The 20,692-nt window shown below is 42.0% G+C and overlaps 1 protein-coding gene across 5 annotated transcripts in view; it reads left to right on the top strand.

Annotated features, from left to right (window-relative positions):
* Positions 1–20,692, top strand: part of MTR (5-methyltetrahydrofolate-homocysteine methyltransferase) — a 130,367-nt gene that overhangs the window by 47,844 nt on the left and 61,831 nt on the right. For 4 of the 5 annotated variants that reach the window (XR_011074468.1, XR_011074469.1, XM_068547549.1 and 1 more), the window contains exons 16-21: positions 4,409–4,588; positions 7,148–7,264; positions 7,576–7,716; positions 14,801–14,890; positions 16,387–16,539; positions 19,770–19,877. Coding sequence is in view for 3 of the 5 variants with exons in the window: in XM_068547549.1 (XP_068403650.1) it covers positions 4,409–4,588; positions 7,148–7,264; positions 7,576–7,716; positions 14,801–14,890; positions 16,387–16,539; positions 19,770–19,877 (789 nt within the window). In the remaining 2 variants the exon portion in view is untranslated. The remainder of the gene's footprint in view (positions 1–4,408; positions 4,589–7,147; positions 7,265–7,575; positions 7,717–14,800; positions 14,891–16,386; positions 16,540–19,769; positions 19,878–20,692) is intronic. The other variant, XM_068547550.1, reaches the window with a different exon arrangement.

The following is a 20,692-nucleotide window of genomic DNA, read 5'->3' as shown; positions in this document are numbered from 1 at the left end:
TTAATCCTCTGTGCCAGGCCTTGGGCTCTGGGCACTGAGGATAAATAAGGGTTAGCAGAAGGCCCAGCTCCTTGCAAGATTCAGTGCCTTTCAGAGGTTTTGGTGAAAGTGGAAGAAAGACCTGATGAAGCAGGGAAAATCTAGCATGGTGGGATTCCAGAAAGATCTGAAGGGCAGGGAAAGAGTTCATATTTAAAGCTCGATTGTTAAAAGGAAGGCAAAATTAGATAGGTTATGGGTCTTATCTAAATATTTTTGGGTATTGGTTTTAAATACATCTCTGGATAGTAGGTCAGTCTTTTTCTTTGCTCTTCCTATGAGCTGTCTCTTTCTACTGTATCCCCTTCTTAGCTCTCCCTTTGAATGTACTAAAGCCGACCCATCCTCCACTCTATCCAGGGATCGATAAACATATTAAGAATTTCCTTCTCCTTCCTCCCTTTCACCCCGCACAGGATTTGCATCCTCTCCTAGAAGGTGACGTTTAAAACAACTTGACTTCTTTAAAGAGTTCAGAAGTTTTCAGTGTGGTGGCACCTGCAGTTTCTAGATTGCAACTGACACCTCTTTTTCCTCACCAGATCGCCTCTCGGTGTCGATTCCATGTCTGAAATCCTATCCATTTCCTCTGTAATCCTGAGTTCCTGGCATCCACATTCTGCCTTAAGTGTGAGTTCTGCCAGGGCACAGCCTCCGTTCTTTCAGGAGAAAAGTGAGCCAGGAGGCGTTCCAAGGTGACCTTGCGTCTCCTACGACCCCAGCTCAGTGCTCTGCCCTGTCCTTCATCCCATGCCTCCACTTCTGCCCGCAGGCCTGCTGCTTCTGCCGGCCTCTGGGTGTCCTAACCTTCAGCTGCTTACGCCCACACATTTACCCCAGTAGGGAAGTCACTCCAAGGATTTCTGAACCAATCCCTTGCCCTGAGTGATTTTAGGCCAACGGGTGCCTTGTCCTGTATTTTCCCTTGGAAACTTCCCTTCCTCAGCTTTTTCCTTTCTGACTTGTCAGTGCCTTTCTGATGGTGGCACACACGTCCCTTTCCATCACTTCCGTTTTGAACTCTGCTGTGTTCCGTGGCCCACGTTAAGCTGGTTCAGTCAAGTTTGAAACCTTTAACTTGCCTCTGAAGTTGGTCCCGTTCCTTCTCTGCTCCTTGTCAGGGTGCATTTTCACAGAACCTAGGTGTCTTTGATCCTTTTTCTTTCTTTCTCACAGTATCAGCCTCGATGACTAAATCAAAAATTGTTTTACTCTTATCTCATTTTTCCCTAAGTGTCTGATAATCTAGCAAAGCCTGAGCAGTGGATTTCTTAACTGAAGCCTCCTACCTACTGATGGCTGCCTAGCTTTACTACAGCTTAAGAATAAACCTGATAAATCATAAAATCATAAAAGATATTTATTCCTCCTTCTTGGCCCTTAGATTTGCAGTACTGTCCCTGAGGTCTCTTCTAGCTCAGCCTGAGAAGGTGCCTCTCACTCTTCAGTGGTTCTCACCTGGGCTGTATGTTAGTATCGCTAAGGGGCTCTTTAAAAATACTGTTGCTTAGGTCGTCTTAGGATTCTGATTGAACTGGTCTCGAGTGAGGTTCAGGTATTAGGATTAGAAAACGAAAATCCCTCTGGGTTATTAAAATGTGCCACCAGAGTTGAGAGCTTCTGGATCTTTGAAATCCTCAAGCCTTGAAGCTTATTCGTATGTTTATCTCACAACCCTGGCTGAGGAACAGGACAAAGAGAACCTTGGAGAATCTAACACGATATGCTCCTGGCAAAGGCCTGTCCATCGAAACTCTGTGCATTCTGAGATTTGCTTGTTTATTCAGCAGACAGTAGCTGTTTGTCTGTTAATGTGGCAGGTAGTGTACTAGGTGCTGGTAGAACAATTTGACAGGGGCCTCATCCTTGCAGAGCTGATAGTTGATGATTCAGTTCTGACCTAGAAATGAATTCCTGTCCTGTGAGATGTCATTCATGGCTCAGAGAAAGAAATGACCAGGACCTACCAACCAAACTAGGTGATGAAGAAATACTAACAGCACTGGTAGCCCCAAACCCCTGTGCCTTTTCTCTTAGTGAGCTTAGCTGGGCCATGAACCTAGAGCCTAGAACTCTGTTTGGCTCTCTGTGAAAGGGGAAATAAAAGTCCAAGACTAAAGGTGACCCTGGGTGACCTGCTCTTGGCCACTTTCTTCTGGGCCCACATCTTGATCTTAACCTTAACTTTATCACTAACTGAGGGAAGAAGTAAGAAGTTTGTTGAAGACATTCAGTTAAGGAAGATGAGAGCCTGCCACCTTCCCTGAAGCCTGGAGCAGTGGGGCTGCAGAGCCCACTCCTTGTGGTCCTTTCCCTGGGCCCCTTGGTCTGCTAAGTCGTGGGAGCACATCCCAGCAGGAGGTAAACTCTAACCCCAGCAGCTGCAGGAAGCAGGGATAGATTAGACATCACGGAGAACAGTTGAAAAAGAACACCAAAGTAGGCGAGCAATCAGAAACCTAGATCTGAGGGAGTTCTTTTTATAATTCCCCTGCCACGCCTTTCTCTGGAGGCTGGGGCCTCACTAAATGTCCTTGAACTACAGCAGAGTGTCCGCACCCCTCATCCCTGTGGTCGCCTGAGAGCTCCCTCTAGAGGTCAGGATGTGTGTGATCAGCAGCTTATTTACCATACTTCATGTTCACATCTGGTCAAGGGTATCCTCCCTCCAAGGGGTCAGCCTGGAAGACTCAACACTTAATTCAGTGGTGTTGGACACTTTTCAAGAACGTTTTGCACATTTATTCAGAACTGTATGTGACTTATTTTTTTGGAACCACTGTAGTGATTGCAAGTATTCATTTTTTCTTCAGAGCAGATTTGTTGTTTTTCTACAAACAGAAATCATTCAGCATGAAATTCGTTGAATAAGCCTCGCGTTGAGGTTGTAAATTTGACCTGAAGACAGTTTCCATGACCAAGTTCAGAAACGCCTTGAGTCGGGGCTTCCCTGGGGGCGCAGTGGATAAGAATCCATCTGCCGGTGCAGGGGACACGGGTTCGATCCCTGGTCCGGGAAGATCCCACATGCCACAGAGCAACTAAGCCCGTGTGCCACAACTACTGAGCCTGTGCTCTAGAGCCCACGAGCCACAACTACTGAGCCTGCATGCCACAACTATTGAAGCCCACACACCGCAAGGAAGAGTAACCCCTACTCGCCACAACTAGAGAAAGCCTGTGCACAGCAACGAAGACCCAACGCAGCCATAAAGAAAGAAAGAAAGAAAGAGAGAGAGAGAGAGAGAGAAAGAAAGAAAGAAAAAGAAAAAGAAAGAAAGAAAGAAAGAAAAAGAAATGCCCTGGTCAAAGCCTCATTCATTCATTCATTCAACAGTATTATTGAGCACATCCTCTGGCAGGCACTGCCCTAGGCTCTGGGGATACAGCAAGACTGATTCTAGCTCACGATGACAAATTAATAATAAATAACAAAACAAAAAAGAATAAACAAGTTGCCAAATAAATATATTTTCTAGAAGGAGAGATACCATGAAAAAGAGTGGAGGATGCAAGAGGGGCGGCAGGGGGCTGGTTTAGAGATGGTGATTAAGGAAGGCTTCTCTGAAAAGGGGACATTTGGGTGGAGACCTGAGTGATGCAAAGCACAAAGCCATGTCACAGTGTGTTCCGGGCAGTGGCAGTAATGAATAGAAAGGTTCTGAGGGAGGACAAGCTTGTTGGGTTTCAGGAACATCAAGGGAGCAGTGTGGGGAGAGTGGAGTAGATGAGGGGGCAATGGTAGGAAACAGAATTGGAGGCATGGGACCTGATTCTGAGGATGATGGGAAGCAACAGGAGAACTGGGATTTGCTGGAGTCCGTGCTTGGCTTTCTAGGGTCACTGTTTTGAAAAGTAATATTTATATTTATGACTTAAGGCACAAGTTAGTTAGCTAATGTTATGGTGGGTGGGGTTGGAGGTGGGGAATAAATACACATCTATGAATCTGTGTAGACTGTTACTGCAGGAAGGTCCAAGAAAGCCTGGGTGATGGGTTAGGACACTGCAGGCAGGTCCAGAGAGAAAGGGCACGTATTTTTAAATTTATTCTTTAGTAGTAGTAGAATTTTTATCATATGTGTGTATTTTTAAGAAGGCTGTTTATTAATATACCATACGTGTGTGTAAGATTTGATCTTTACAGAAGTAGTGTAGCTGTTTGTGTTGATGAAAACACAAAGGGACTTTAAACCAATTCCTCCTTGGAGATAATTTGATAAACATTTAGAGGTTGCTTGGCATTTGGATTTCTATGAAATCCAAGCATTGATACTTAAGCGCTTTCAACAAGTAAATTGTCCTTCTGTTTTCATAGATAACACCTCATTTTTCTATTTCAAATTACATCTTTTACTCCTTTGCCCAGGCAACAGAAACAGACACCAAAATCAGAGTGTGCACCCGGGCCTACCATCTCCTTTTGAAAAAACTGGGCTTCAATCCAAATGACATCATCTTTGACCCTAATATCCTCACCATTGGTACTGGGATGGAAGAACACAACTTGTATGCTGTTAATTTTATCAATGCAACAAAAGTCATTAAAGTGAGTATGAGTATTTTTCTCCTTTCTACCCAAGACATTGCTTAGATTTATCACATGGCTCCAGTGAATAGTTTGAGCTAACATATATATTTATTGGCAAGGAATATTGACATTCTTATTCTTAGGTAGTAAATTGGTTTTCTGAAATTTAGGGGCCTTTATTGTTTTTCTTTTATATGTTATTTTATACTGTGAAGTAAAGCACACATACCGGGAAATATAGAAAAAATAATAGAGTATGATAAATAATTAATTATGAAGCATGTAATAGCTTTCACTTTCACTTGCGTCCTGAAATGGAACATGGGTAGTGCCCCCATGGCTCTCCCTTTCTCATTACACCCTCATTCTGAATTTTATGCATGTTTCAACAGGCTGAGTTTTATGATTCTACTTTGTTGCTTTTCTTTAAAATTTTATCACTTCTGTATACACAGTCAATCTGAATTATCCATAGATTTTGTATCTGCAAATTCACCTACTCACTAAAATTTATTTGTGACCCCAAAATCAATACTGATGGTGCTTCTGCATCATTCACAGGCATATGCTTGTGCAGAGTGGTGAGAGAGCTGAGTGCCTGACCCACGTGTTCCAGATGAGTCAACAGGGTTGAACCTCTTGGTTCAGCCCTCATTCCGTAAACAAGTGCCCTTTTCATGGTCCGTTTAGTGCCATGTTTTTCACATTTTTGAGCTTTTTCTTGGTGATTGATTTCTCTTATTTAAATGGCCCCCACGCATTGTGCTGAAGTGTTGTCTAGTGTTCCTATGTGCAAGAAGGCTGTTGTGTGCCTTATGGAGAAAATATGTGTGTTAGATGAACTTTGTTTAGACACGAGTTGTGGTGCTGTTGGCTGTGAGCTCAGTGGTAGGAAATCAACAATATATACTAAACAAGATGTCTTTAAATGGAAACACATATAAAACAGGGTTATATGTTGATCAGTGATGATAATTTTGGGACCAGAGGTTCACGAACCTAACCCTGCATTTCCCATGGGAGCAGTGTTTTTTTTCCCCAATTTGCAGTGTTTGCAGTGACTTCATAGAACATAACTATCACAAATAATGAGAATTAACTGTATAAACAGTATAGTTTTGCCTATTTTTGAGCTTTAAGATTCTAATGCCTTTTTTCCTCACCCAGTCTCATTTTAATGATTCACCTGTGTTGTTGTAGCTGTACTTTGTTCATTTTAATTAATGTATAATATTCCATCATATACCTGTTTCATAATTAACTGTTCTGCTGTTGATAGACATTTGGTTTTTTGTGGGTTTTTTTTTTTTTTTTAATGTTTTATTTTTGGCTGCGTTGGGTCTTCGTTGCTGCCTGCGGGTTTTTCTCTAGTTGCGGACAGCAGGGGCTACTCTTCCTTGCAGTGTGCGGGCTTCTCATTGCGGTGGCTTCTCTTGTCACGGAGCACGGGATCTAGGCACGCAGGCTTCAGTAGTTGCAGCGCATGGGCTCAGTAGTTGTGGCTCATGGGCTCTAGAGCGCAGGCTCAGTAGTTGTGGCGCACGGGCTTAGTTGCTCCGCGGCACGCGGGATCTTCCCGGACCAGGGCTTGAACCCTTGCCCCCTGCATTGGCAGGTGGGTTCTTAACCACTTCCCCATCAGGGAAGTCCCTAGACATTTGGTGTGTTTCCAATTTGGGTATGTTATGAGCAAGGCTGCCATGAGCGTTCTTGTGTATATCTCTTGTATATATCTCTTGCATGAGCTTCCCTATAAAATATACCCAGAAGTGGAAGGGTTGGGTCACAGTAGCAGACAGTGACCAGCTCTCTCCCAAAATGCTTGAGCAAGTTTGTACTTTAACCAACAGTAAGTAAGAGTTCCTGTTGTTCCACATGCATACTAATGCTTGATATGTCATAAGGTGTGGTGGGAACCTCAATTTCCTTTTGCCCTTTTAAAATTAGTCAAGTTTATAGTGAACCTGGGAGTTTGTTCATTTAGGCAATGGAAGCCTTCTAGTAGCTTGTGCCTTCCGTGAATGACCAACTACTCTCTGTCTCTCTGTTTGTTCTCTCTGTCTGTCTCTCTCTCTCTCTCTGTTATCTGTCTCTGTTTCTTTCTTTTTCTGTTATTTATCCAGCAAAGTTTTTTTTCTTTTTAGCTGTGCGGTGCGGCATGCAGGATCTTAGTTCCCCGACCAGGGATCGAACCCATGCCCCCTGCAGTGGAAGCGCAGAGTCTTAACCATTGGACTGCCAGGGAAGTCCCTCTCCAGCAAATATTTTATGGCATACTCACCATGTATTGTGGCCCTATCATGGTCCCTGCAGAAGTATACAGAGATAAAGCAGAATTTTTTATTTTCCCTTAGGGAGATTAGAGTCTAGTAGGAAAAACTATGAAGCACTGCCTTTGTGATGTCCTGATATGCAAGTTGTGGTCTACGTCTAGCTAAAAGAAGCTCTGAAATACTTTGAACTCTATATGTTTGGTTTTTTTTTTTACTTTCCACTGTTATAAATAAAGCTTAAGGGATGTGATTGCTGCTTTTGGCAAAGTAGGGAAATCTTTTCACATTTTAAAATTTTTTTCAGGAAACGTTACCTGGAGCCAAAGTAAGTGGAGGTCTTTCCAACTTGTCCTTTTCATTCCGAGGAATGGAAGCCATTCGAGAAGCAATGCATGGGGTTTTCCTTTACCATGCAATCAAGGTATAGTGGAACACCTGTTTACCCTTTGACACCAGCTTTTACTTAGGGCAGGGGTTTGCAGACTTCGGCCCACAAACTAACTCTGCTCTGCTTTATTCAGAGTTCTGTGAATACAGTTTTATTAGAACAAAGTCACACACTCTCACTCATATCCTGTCTATGGATGCTTTTATGCTACAGCAGCAGAGCTGAGTGGTTGCGACAGAAGCTGTGGCCTACAGTATTTTCTATCTGGCTCTTCACAGAAAGAGTCGCTGACTCCGATTTAGAGTATCCCTAGAAATCCTCATTTTTCTTTTTATTGCCCTTAGTTTGGTATGGACATGGGGATAGTGAATGCTGGAAGCCTTCCTGTGTATGATGACATCCACAAGGAACTTCTCCAGCTCTGTGAGGACCTCATCTGGAACAGAGACCCTGAGGCCACCGAGAAGCTCTTACACTACGCCCAGGTAGGGAGAGGTGTTCCGATGGATGGCTTTTCCTATCTTTGAATCTTTCATTCACTTAGTGTTATTAGACCTTCGTTGTAGAATAGAAGCAAGGATCCAGCCGTGTCTTTGAATCATTGAAAGTTTCTACAGAGAGTTCTAGAGAAGGTGTTTTCATTAGGGCAAGGAAGGAGAAGCAGGCCTTACCCATCTGCTTCAGTATTCTTAATTTATATTTCTTTAAGTTTATTTTAAAACGTAAAATTAATTTTTCTCATACCAAAGTAACACATATTAACTCTAGAAAATGTACAAAATACAGGTAAGCAAAAGAAGAAAATAAAAATTACTCATAATCCTACTACCCATTTTTAACCACTGTTGAGATTTTGTTACAACCTTCTAGTCATGGTTTTGGTTTTTTTCAATACGAATATGTGCTGATAGGTGTGTCCACACACACACACACACACACACACACATACACGCACACTCACATTTTTAATAAAAATGTTAACTATATTCTCAATGCTTTTTTGATAACCCGTTTGTTTAGCAGTATACTGGGAACATCTTTCCATTTTATTGGATATTTTTCTACCTCATAATGTAAATTGGCTACTTTGGATATTTTGTTACAGCTTTATATTTGTATTTATACCTGTTTATATTAGGATCTAGTCCAGTTGTGGCACAGTTCTACCGTTCAGGGTTTGAGGTCTGTACACATTTGATCTATAGACATGAGAATAATTTTTGTTAATCCAAAAATCAGTTCCTTGTTTCCATTTATTACGTGTTTGGCAGTCCTAGGTGTATTAAGTATCTATTATGGGTGCTGCTTCCTAGAACTCAGTTTAAGGAAAGATGAGATCTTTACCTCAAGAAAACTTACTTTTTAATTTATTTCAGAAAGTGATAGCAAGGGAAGACATTTTTCTCACAAAGCACGTTGGGAAAGTGGTAGAATGCTTTTGTGTGTGTTGCCACCTGTGTTAATGTTTTCCATGTTAAAATCTGAATTCATCTCTGGCAGAACTCCTAACTTTTCCTCTTCCTTCGAAGAGTACTGAAATGTTCTAGAAGGATAGGACAATTTAGGATTAACTGCATCCTTGATTTATTAGCCTCACGGGAGACAAGATTTAGATTTCTGAAACCGCTCATGTTAGCCTTAGGTTCATTCAGCAAGGCTGAGTGGAGTTCAGACTCAGTGCCAGTGAGCACATGACCCTCCTCTCAGTTCCTTGGGACATTTCTGATTTCTCATGTGGACCCAGGACGGAAATGTCTTGACTGTTGCAAATATAATCAAGTTCTGCATCACAGCTCATTACATAAGAAACAGTGCCTAGCTTTCCTTCACTATTTCCATGATTGTTTCTACTCAGGTAGACAAAGTGCTTAGCCCAAGACGTGAGTGTGAAACACTATTCAGTTTTTGTCTTAGCCTGCCTTCCACTTAGCGGGGGATCCTTCATGAATCACTGACTAAAACAGGGTTCTGCTGAAGGCCAGAAGGGCATCATAGCTTCTATATCAGGAAGTTATACTAGAGCGTTCTTAATTAACCCATAAAGTGATGTGCTATTTCATCTTCTCTACTGTTCAGATGAGACAGCTCTCGCTTAGGAAAGGTAGGGCTCCATAAGTCTATTCTTATATACGGTTTTGCTGGTCTTGTATTTTATATCAGTCATTCTTTTCGGTCTTTGTTCACTTTCAGTATTTGCTTACAATTTTTTGTTTCTCTATATCTTGCTGAGCTACCGAGAGGTTTTGCCCCTGGGGCACAGCTGAAGATTAAGGGGGAAATCTTCATCACAATTGCAAGGGTTCAGGCTTCCCTGGTGGCGCAGTGGTTAAGAATCCGCCTGCCAAGTCAGGGGACACGGGTTCGAGCCCTGGTCAGGGAAGATCCCACATGTCGTGGAGCAGCTAAGCCTGTGCGCCACAACTACTGAGCCCGCGTGCCACAACTACTGGAGCCCGCACACCTAGAGCCCGTGCTCCGCAACAAGAGAAGCCACTGCAATGAGAAGCCCATGCACCACAATGAAGAGAGCCCCCGCCTGCCGTAACTAGAGAAAGCCCGTGTGCAGCAATGAAGACCCAATGCAGCCAAAAATAAATTAATTAAGAAAAAAAAAATTGCAAGAGTTCAACAATCCATCGTATAAACAAGTGCCGCCCTCTTCATGTAAGCACAAGGACTTATCACAAGCCATTGACCCCTCTGTCAAGTAGGCTGTCTACATTCAAGGTGACTTCTGTTACCAGTAAGGAATTAATAACCAAAACAGGTATGCTTTCATCACTGCCAGGAGTCGTCAGCTCTGTAGCCATTCCTCAGGATACACCGAGTGCAAAGGGAGCGTGAAAAGCAGGAATATTATGAGACAAATAAGGGTTGAGGAATTATTTTCTATATAAGAGAATGATTATTTCTTTTTCATATGAAATGATGAACTCTGCACCCAAGTTTCATCTGATAGATTATTCAATATTATTATTAAAAAGGGTGGAAAGAGTCCTGTCTCTGATCTTCCTAAACTCTCTAATGGGCTTTATTGAAAAATAATTCCCCTGATTTGGTGCAGGCTGAACTGTGGCGAGTAAGTTCCAGGTGTCATGAGACCATGCAATTCCCGTGGAGTTTATTAGGCAGTACTCTTTGGGCATGAACGGGGAGGATCTCTGCTCTGGGTGGGATGGCTCTTGAATGGCCATCCATTGTGAGAATACACAGGTCCCCAACTTACGATGGTGCGAAAGCAGTAAGCACTCAGTAAAAACCATACTTTGAATTTTTGAATTTTGGTCTTTTCCCAGGCGAGCGATATGCAGTACCATCCTCTCTCCTGATGCTGGGCAGCGGCGGCAAATCACAGCTCCCCATCAGCCCGCCATCACGAGGGGAACAACCACTACACTTACAACCACTCTGTACCGACACAGCCATTCTGTTTTTCACTTCCAGGACAGTATTCAATAAATTACATGAGATATTCAACACTTTATTATAAAATAAGCTTTGTGTTAGATGATTTTGCCCATCTATAGTTTAATGTGAGTGTTCTGAGCATGTTTAGGGTGGGCTAGGCTAAGCTATGATGTTCAAGGTTAGGTGTGTAATTGTGTTTTCGACTTACTGTATTTTCAATTTATGATGGGTTTATCGGACGAAGTATTCTTGATACTTTTCTGGAAAAAAGGCCATCTGTTCCTTGATCCGGACTTGGTGCTTCTGAGTGCCAGTGGGCACTCACGCTCCCCTTTGGTTTCTTCTTGAGGAGTTTCCTCCTTTGATGCTGGTCCAGTTTAATATCAAAACCAAAACACATGTCCCCACGAGGACCCTGTGAAGCGGGAGCTGCTCTCGAGCAGTAGATGCAGTTGAAGGAGTAGCCAATGGACTTGGCAGTTGAGTGGCCACTCTGCTTGGAATCTTTCTGTTTTGATGAGCTTCCTCGGTGTGTCTGGTGTCTGGCTGACTTAGTGTGTGAAACCGCAGCAACTTGTGTTTAGATCATGGAGAGTATCCTACCGAATAACTAGTTGGAAAGCAGATGGGCACAGCATGCCAGGTCGTACTTCTGAAATAGCTGCTCTTAAATGGTACCATTTAAAATATTGATTTTCTGAAGCATGTTTATCATTTATGAGGTGGGGTAGTGAAATCCCTGACACTGTAGTGAAATCCTCACTGGCCTTCACTGCATCCTCGTTTCCCACTGTTCATAATCACACATGTATCGACCCCTCCCCGCCCCTGCTGTGCAGAGCACTGGTGTTTTTCTGTGAACACACCACGTCTTTTTTCCAAGAGTGTTTGGAACACTCTGCCCTGTTTTTACTTATCAGACTCCATCCCGCAGGCAGGAATTGCCTGATTGTGTGGCTAATAGAACAAATGGTGTTTACATGTATCAGGTGATGTGAATGTGAGCTTTAGAAGGACTCTTTCTTGTTTTTTCCTTTCCTTTTTTTTTTTTGTGGTGTCACACAGCTCTAGTTTCATATTTTCTCTTAAATAAAGGTCAGAGTACATAGTCCATGGATTTTGGAATTTTTAGTCTTTTTAATTGAGGTATAATTAACCTGTAGCATTAGTTTCAGGTGTGCAGCATAATGATTTGATATCAGCATCTACTGTGAAATGATCATCACAGTAAGTTTAGTTAACGTCCATCACCACATTTGTTTCTTTTTTAGATTCCAAATATAAGTGAGATCATACAGTATTTGTCTTTCTCTGTCTGACTTATTTCACTTAGCATGATGCCCTCAAGGTCCATCCATGCTGTTTCAGATGGCAGGATTTCCTCTTTTTATGTCCAAATAATATTCCATTGTATATATATACACCACACTTTCTATATCCACTCATTCACTGATGAACACTTAGGTGGTTTTCACATCTTGGCTATTGTAAATAATGCTGAGATACATATATATATATATATATATACATATATTTTTTTTATTGCCATCTTTAAGGTTTTTCAGCATGCGAGAGAGGCACTGGTCTCTCGACATGTGACAAAGCCCTGCGTCATTCAGTTACCCCAGACCTCAACCCTGGAGCTCCCCCCAGGCCCTTCCTTCTTTCCTACCACACTGTCCATTACTTGATGCCTTTATGTTTGTCCTTTCCTCCTCTTCCTGTTCCTCCCGCTGTAGTTCAGGCCTTCATCATGGACTGTTAAAATATTCTCCCCCTTCTAGGGTTCTCTTAAAAATACCACTTTGATGGGAATTCCCTGGCGGTCCAGTTGTTAGGACTCGGTGCTTTCACTGCCAAGGGCCCGGGTTCAATCCCTGGGTGGGGAACTAAGATCCCACAAGCCATGTGGCCAAAAGAAAAAAAATTACTACTTTGAATGTTACTCTGCAGCTTCAGAACTTTGTATTGTATCATTCCCCCACCTCCACCCCTACCACCACTGCCTGGAAGGTTAAGTCCAAACTCCAGAGCATGGATTTCTGGCACTCTGTGACTTGGCCTCTACTATCCTGCCCAAACATTGCTCTGGAAAATCCGTTCTTGTTCAGGATTAAATCATTCAGCTAATATTTACCCAACTCTTGTTTTGTGCATTGTGCTTTCTGTACTTAGAGGATCTAACTAGTAAGAGAGACGTGCCCCTACAGAGCCTGCAGCTCAGTGAGACATGCAGAAGTGTGTAGAGGCAGTTGTCATCGAGTGTGGTGGGTAGGTGCTGTGACAGGGCATGTATAGGATGCTCTAGACTGCTTAGGAAGGACACTGAACCCAAAGGTAGAGGTGGTCAGGGAAAGCCTCCCAGAAATTCTGGATCAGGTGAGACCTGAAAGCTCAATAGGAGTTAGCCAGGCTAAGGTTTGGGGTTGGACTGTACTGGTATTCCCTGCCAGAGGAGGAGTATTTGCATCTAGCTGGGGCCTGGCATCTGGTAGGTGCTGAATAAATGTCAGATGAACGGAAGTGAAGGCCGGGGGGCGGTGAAAGAGATGATGGAGAGTGTAAGGAATTGAAACGTCCAAGACGGCTGAGCTCCTCAGGAGTGGCAGAAGGTGAAGCTGGGAGGAAGTCAGGTCAGGGCATTGTATGGCGTGGAGAGGAGTCGGTACCGTATCTGGAGAGAAATAGGGAACTTACAGTGAATTTTTTCCCATGGGCGCAGTTTGATCAGGTTTGCATTTTGGAAAGGCCCCTCTGGCTACAGGGTGGAAGATGCATTGGAGACCAGGGTGATCCTGGCCTGTGGAGACCAGTTAGCTGCTTGCAGTATGAAAGTGGAAGCAGGGTAGAGAAAAATTGAGACGACGTAATCATTAGGACTAGGCGATTGATTGAACGTGCGGAATGGATGGAGAGTCAAGAGTGATACTTAGGTCTTAGGAGTGATACTTAGGTCTTAGGTTTGGGCAACTAGTGCCATCAGTCGAGATGGAGGAAACAGCATGCCATTCACCTTCCATACCATGATCATTGTGCTTTTGTCCCTTTGCTGAATCTGTCAGCTTCTTCGAGGTCTCTCTTCACCACTCCAGTTTGCGATGATCCTCAAAATTTCTAGCCTCGTCTGTGTCATCTCGTCATTCAGCCCTTGGCACGTGCTTTCTCTTTAGCTTACCTTTCTTTGTGTATTTCCACCTCCCTTATGATACGGCACAGTCCCCGAGAGCACAGTCTGTGTCTTGTGTGCCCACCTCCGGGATGATTTCTGGCTTAGCTTCATTACAGCCTCTCTGCACATATCTGTGGGTAGTGATGGTCCTTGTTGAGAACTTTAAAAGCTCATCAGATATGAGGTTTAGCTAGCTTCTCTTACTGTCCTGGAAATCTTTGGTTCTAAGATGCTATCTTTTAGGAAAAAAGGAAAGAAAAAAAATGGAGCCTCTGTCTCTCTACTAAGCATTCAAATCCTAGTGGTGATCATTTTGTGATTATAGGAATATTGAAACACTATGCTGTGCGCCAGGAACTAACATAGTGTTGTAGGTCGATTATGCTTTAAAAACAAACAAACGCGTAGAAAAAGAGATCAGATTTGTGATCACTAGAGGCAGGGATGGTGGGAGGGAGAATAGGATAAAAGCAGTCAAAAGATACAGACTTCCTCGTAAGATAAGTAAGTACTAGGGGTGTAACGTACAACACGATAAATATAATTAATGCTGCTGTATATTATATATGAAAGTTGTCAAGAGAATAACTCCTGAGAGTTCTCATCACAAGAAAAAATGTCTTTTTCTTTTTCTTTTATTTTGTATCTATATGAGATGATGGACGGTCACTAAACTCACTGTGGTAAACATTTCATGATGTGTGTAAGTCAACTCATTATGCTGTATACCTTAAACTTACACAATGCTGTATGTCAATTCTATTTTAATAAAACTGGAAGGAAAACATCTTTTTAAAAATAAAAGTTCAAATCCTAAAAGACTTCTCTCTTTCCGTCTCTCCTTACCTCAAACATTTACCGAGATCTTAATTCATGCTGGATACTCTACTAGGGCCTTGAAATGTAAAAGAAGAATAAGGCATAGTTTTTTTCTGCCAATTAGCTGAGTAAGTGACCTGTTGTATCATCTCTCTGTCCAAATTTCAATCCAGACTCAGGGCAAGGGAGGGAAGAAAGTCATCCAGACCGATGAGTGGAGGAATGGCCCCATCGAAGAACGCCTTGCATACGCTCTTGTGAAGGTGAGTGTGGGCTGGAGGCTGGGGCTCGTCCTGGGAGCTGATGATGTGGCTGGAGGGGAGGTGCTGCAGCAGCTGACAAAGGAGGTTCCCTGGACCACCCTGGGTGATTTTGCCCTCCACGCACCCCCCCCACCTCCAGCACCTTTGGTAGTATCTAGACATACTTCTGGTTTTCCCAACTGGCAGTGGAAGCTTTTACTGGCATCCAGTGGCCAGGGATGCTGCTGAACTGACCATCCTACAATGCACAGGATAGGCCTGCACCACAGAGAATTATTCAGTCCAAACTGTCAGTAATGCCGAGGTTGAGAAATGCTGTCCGAGACCAAGTTGCTGTCGTTTGGTCAACAAGCGAATCCTGGCTCTTCTGCTATAACTGGAATTTTAGGCCAGATAAATAATCTCTTGGCTTCAGTTTTCTCATTTGTGAGTCCGGAAAATTTCAGAGTTTTTTTTTTTTTTTTTTTTTAATTAATTTATTTGTTTTGGCTGTGTTGGGTCCTTTGTTGCTGCGTGCGGGCTTTCTGTAGTTGCGGCGAGCGGGGGCTACTCTTGGTTGCGGTGCGCGGGCTTCTCATTGCGGTGGCTTCTCGTTGCGTAGCACGGGCTCTAGTCGCGCGGGCTTCAGTAGTTGTGACACGCGGGCTTCAGTAGTGTGGCACGTGGGCTCAGTAGTTGTGGCTCACGGGCTCTAGAGCACGGGCTCAGTAGTTATGGCGCATGGGCTTAGTTGCTTTGTGGCATGTGGGATCTTCCCGGACCAGGGCTCGAACCCATGTCCCCTGCATTGGCAGGCGGATTCTTAACCACTGCGCCACCAGGGAAGCCCCAGAGTTCTTTTTTTGCCTCTAGGATTTAACTTTTAATTTCTTGGACCTTTTGAGATTCACCTACTTCAGGTTGTGGAACTAGTCAGCCACCTCTAAGGATCCTTGAACTGGGGATGCTGGAGGATTAGGGCCTGAGCAGTGAAGGCAGGACAAGTCAGTAGAAGCTTCATGGACTGAACTTCGTCTAAGTGTCCTGCCCATTGTCATTCCTCCCCCCACCCAGCCCTGTAACATTACAGTGAGAAAACATACTGTTTTCACAGGAGATATTTGTTAATATATAACCTGTTAAACCACTAGGAAAAAAAGTGTATTTTATTATGAATTTGAACTTCACTTATTAGTACTCCTTCTGTCACTAATTTTTCACTTTTACTCAATATTTACTTTATATCAATAAAGCCAGCTAAGCACTTTACACTGGTTATCTCATTTAACCCTCAGAATAACCACATGAGGTTGGTACTGTGTGATATATTAATCGAGGAAACTGAGGCTTAATGAATTGTCTAAATTAGTGATAGGAGCCAGGGTTTGAACCCATGCAGTCTGATTCCAAAACCCATAATCTTAAGTATTTCCATGATTTATTCTTTGTTGGCTATTTGAACTTAAGCCAATTTTTTCTGTGATATTTTTCCTATTTTTTTTTTTTTGTGTGTGTAGGGCATTGAAAAATACATTATTGAGGATACTGAGGAAGCCAGATTAAACCAGGAAAAATATCCCCGGCCTCTGAATATCATTGAAGGGCCACTGATGAATGGCATGAAAATTGTTGGTGATCTTTTTGGAGCTGGAAAAATGTTTCTACCTCAGGTTGGCAAATGGTGGGGGGGAAATTTTTACAATTGAAAGAAAAAGCCTTTATCTTTTAATGCATAGTAAGTTTGGGTATATTTCTCAGGTTTTAATTTTGACAAGAGCTCAGGGACATTGAGATGTGATTCTGGTCATTCTTTCTCTAAATTCATTTTTAGGAGTAGTTTGGAAAAGTCCATCTAGGCTGGTGTGGAGGTTAGAGGTCATCTGGATATTCCCAGCATTCTAGTCTTCATGTTCGGGGCTTCTGTATCACTTCTTACCCTAACACCTGTCTCTCCTCCACCCCCAAATTAAAATAAAACTCAAGTTATACAGAGTGCATTAAGTCAGATAGAGAAAAACAAATACCGTATATTAATGCATGTATGTGGAACCTAGAAAAATGGTACAGATGAACCGGTTTGCAAGGCAGAAATAGAGACACAGATGTAGAGAACAAATGTGTGGACACCAAGGGGGGAAAGTGGCGGGGGTGGTGGTGGTGGTGGTGTGATGAATTGGGAGATTGGGATTGACATGTATACACTAATATGTATAAAATGGATAATAATGAGAACCTGCTGTATAAAAATAAATTAAATTAAATTAAAAAAAACCCCCGAAGATTAATGTAAAATTATCATATTAAGATTTGATTTGACCAGCCAGTGCTCATCCTTAAGGATGAATATTTTGAAAAAGTCATTACCATTTTAAATAGTGATATACATTAAATGATATATTTCAAGTAAAACCAGTACTCTTATTTTGACTTACAGCAGCTACTGACCACATCAGTTAACAAGTCTTGTTGAACCTTCTGGGTTCAGGTCTGTGAGGCATATAAAAAATGAAAAGTCCCTGTTCTTTTTTGTTTTTTTCTTATTTAACTTTTTTAAAAATTTAAAGTATAGTTGATTTTTTTAAAACTCATTCTACATTTAATTATTCATTGCCCATTTCCCCTGTTTCCTTCATAGCATTCATCTTTTCTTATAGCTTTATTGTTTTATAATTAATATACAATAAACTGCACGTATTTAAAGGATGCAGTTTGATAAGCTTTAACATGTCTGCACCTGTGAAACCATAACTACACTCAGAATAAGGAGCATTCAGTTGTCCTGTCTTAGTCTCCCCCGTGTGGGGCAGTTCCACAGTCTTTATTTTTCATGATGTTGACTTACTATTTTAACTTTTTATTTTCGAGTTAACTTTAGACTTACAGACAAGTTGCAGATGTAGTTTAAAGTGTCCATGTATCCCTCACTCAACTTCTTCCCCTAATGTTAACATTTTCACTTGATCATAGTACAGTTATCAGAACCAGGAAATTAACATTGGTGTAATACTGTTAACGAAAGACCTTATTCAGATTTCACCAGTGTTTCTGCTGCTGTTCTCTTTGTGTTCCACAACCCCACATTGCTTTTATCCTGCCTTTTCTAACAGTTCCTGAGTCTTTCCTTGTGACCTTGACTTTTGAAGAATATAGTACAGTTTGATAATGGTAGCCAGTCCCTCAGTTTGAATTTGTCTGATGTTTTCTCATTTTTGGCAAGAATAACACAGTATAATGCTGTGCCCTTCTCGGTGGATCATATCAGGAGGCCCATCATGTTGCTGTGTCTCATTACTGGTGAGGTTAACTTTGATCATTTGGTTAATGGTGCCTGCTATGTTTCTCCACTGTAAATTTACTTGTGGGGAGAAACTTTGAGACTATGCAAATATCCTGTTTCTCATCCTACTTCTACTCATGAATTTTAGCATACGTTGATGAATTTTATAAAAGGCCCTGTTCTTTTTTGTCTATTTAATAAATTTGACATGTTATGTTTTGTAAATTTAAAGTGCACAGTGATACATTTATATATTGTAATATGATTGCCATTGAAGTAATTTTTATCACACTGTATCATTATAGTACAATATTATTGTCTATATTCATTATACTGTGTTAGATCTCTGTGACTTATTTACTTGTTACAAGTTTGTACCCTTAAATACCATCAGTCTTATCTTCCCATCCCCTATCCTTTGGTAACCACCATTTTACTCTCTGTTTTGTTTTGTTTTTTCTTTCCTGTTTGCCTTTTTCAGGTTCCGCATGTAAGTGATATCATACAGTACTTATCTATCTCTATCTGATTTATCTTGCTTAGTATAATGTACTCAAGGTCCATCTATGTTTTTTGCACATGGCAGGATATCCTCTTTTATCATGGCTGAATAATATTCCATTGTATATATGTACCACATCTTTTTTATCCATTCATCTGTTGATGGGTGTTTGGGTTGTTTCCATATCTTGGCTATTATAAATAATGCTGTGATAAACATGGATGTGCAAATATCTTATCGAAATCCTGATTTCATATCCTTTGGGTTTACACCCAAAAGTGGAATTGCTGGATCGTGTGGTAGACCTATTTTTAATTTTTTAAAGAACCTCCATATTGTTTTCTATATAGTTGGACTAATTAACATTCCCACCAACAGTGCATAAGAGTTCCCTTTTCACCACATCCTCACCAGCACCTGTTGTTTCTTATCTTGGTGATGGCCATTCTAACAGGTGTGAGGTGATATCTCAGTGTGGTTTTGATTAGCATTTCCCTGATGATTAGTGGTGTTGAGCATCTTTTCATGTGCCTACTGCCCATTTTGATATCTTCTTTGGAAAAATGTCTTTTTAGTTCTGCTGCCCACTTTTTAATCGGAATATTTGGTTTTTTGTTATGAAGTTGTGTTAGTTCTTTATATATTTTGGATATTAATCGCTTATCCAATATATGTTTGCAAAATTCTTCTCCAATTCTGTAAGCTTTAAAAGGTCCTTTTTTGCATAAGCCTTAATTGTAAGTGAATTGTAACACTGGGGATTGAGAAGAGAAGGCTGACAAGGGGCTCTGGGAGGAGAAGCTTGACACCTGAAGGATGTATAGAACATGGAGATGTGATGGAGGGCCTTCCAGGCAGAGAAAAAATAACGTGCAGAAGTTCAGAGGACAGAAACTGCAACATTTGGTTTCTAGCCTTGTTTTCCTTCTGCTCTACCTCATTCATTGACTTTCCTCACGGAGATCTCCTTCCTTACCCCACCCACTGTCATAAGTGGACTCCAGGGTGACTGACCTGAGGACAAAGCATGCAGAATAATTTGTGCTAAAATTTCACAAGTGGCCAGCAGCAATCATCCAGGTGTTCTGGTAAATATGCCTGATTCTGTGTATTTACCCCAGGTTATAAAGTCAGCTCGGGTCATGAAGAAGGCCGTGGGTCACCTTATTCCCTTCATGGAAAAAGAGAGGGAAGAAACCAGAGTGCTTACTGGCATGATAGAAGACAAGGTGAGTCATTTTGTCCGAGCCTGTGGGCCCTGTGGGGATCGGCTCTGCACGCTCTTACTGGGGTGTGGGTAGGGACCTAAGCCATCAGGCTTGGCTGTGTTTGTCATTGAAGATGAAAGGGAGAAATGATCCAGTTCTTTTACCAAATATCAGAATACCCTGGGATTTTTCCCATAAATGTGGCTTCATGAAATTTTTAATAGGAACATAATTTTTCAAACAAAGCCCATGATTTCAAGACAAAAGCAGTTTGTTCATTCATCTACTGACTATTTACAAAGCTCCTACTACGTGCCAGGTACTGTGCTCGACACTGTAGCTAAAAAAGATTGGTCCCTACCCTTGAGATGCTGTTTAGTTTTGGAAAACCTCTTAACCTCTTAACTGAATATTTCCTGTGTGCTGGTCATGTTCTTGTCACCACTTCTGGATTCAGTTCCATTCTTGCTGGCTGTACCACCACAGTAAATCATTAAGCTTTTGACCTTGTTTAGCCCCGTGTGAAGCTCAGGCAGCTTTGGCCCCTAGGATTCTGAATTCTAAAATCGATCTGAGTTTGTGAATGGCTCTTGCATAGTGTTTATAAAAATCCCATTTGCCTTGTGTGCCTTTTTCTTTTCTTTTTCTCTTTTCTTCTTTTCTCCCTTCCTTCCTTCCTTCCTTCCTCCCTCCCTCCCTCCCTCCCTCCCTCCCTTTTTCTGAGGGAAGGATTGCTGACAGTATAGAGCAACAGTGTTGAAACCCCCCTGCACTGGGCTGTTGTGGTCCTTCCCGTTCTGACAGGACGGGTGCAATTCACCAGCTCCTTCCTCTCC

The sequence above is a fragment of the Eschrichtius robustus genome, chromosome 7 (assembly GCF_028021215.1).
Source record: "Eschrichtius robustus isolate mEscRob2 chromosome 7, mEscRob2.pri, whole genome shotgun sequence".
NCBI lineage: Eukaryota > Metazoa > Chordata > Mammalia > Artiodactyla > Eschrichtiidae > Eschrichtius > Eschrichtius robustus.
Note: the sequence above shows the minus strand (reverse complement) of the source record. Positions and strands in the feature narration are given on the sequence as shown.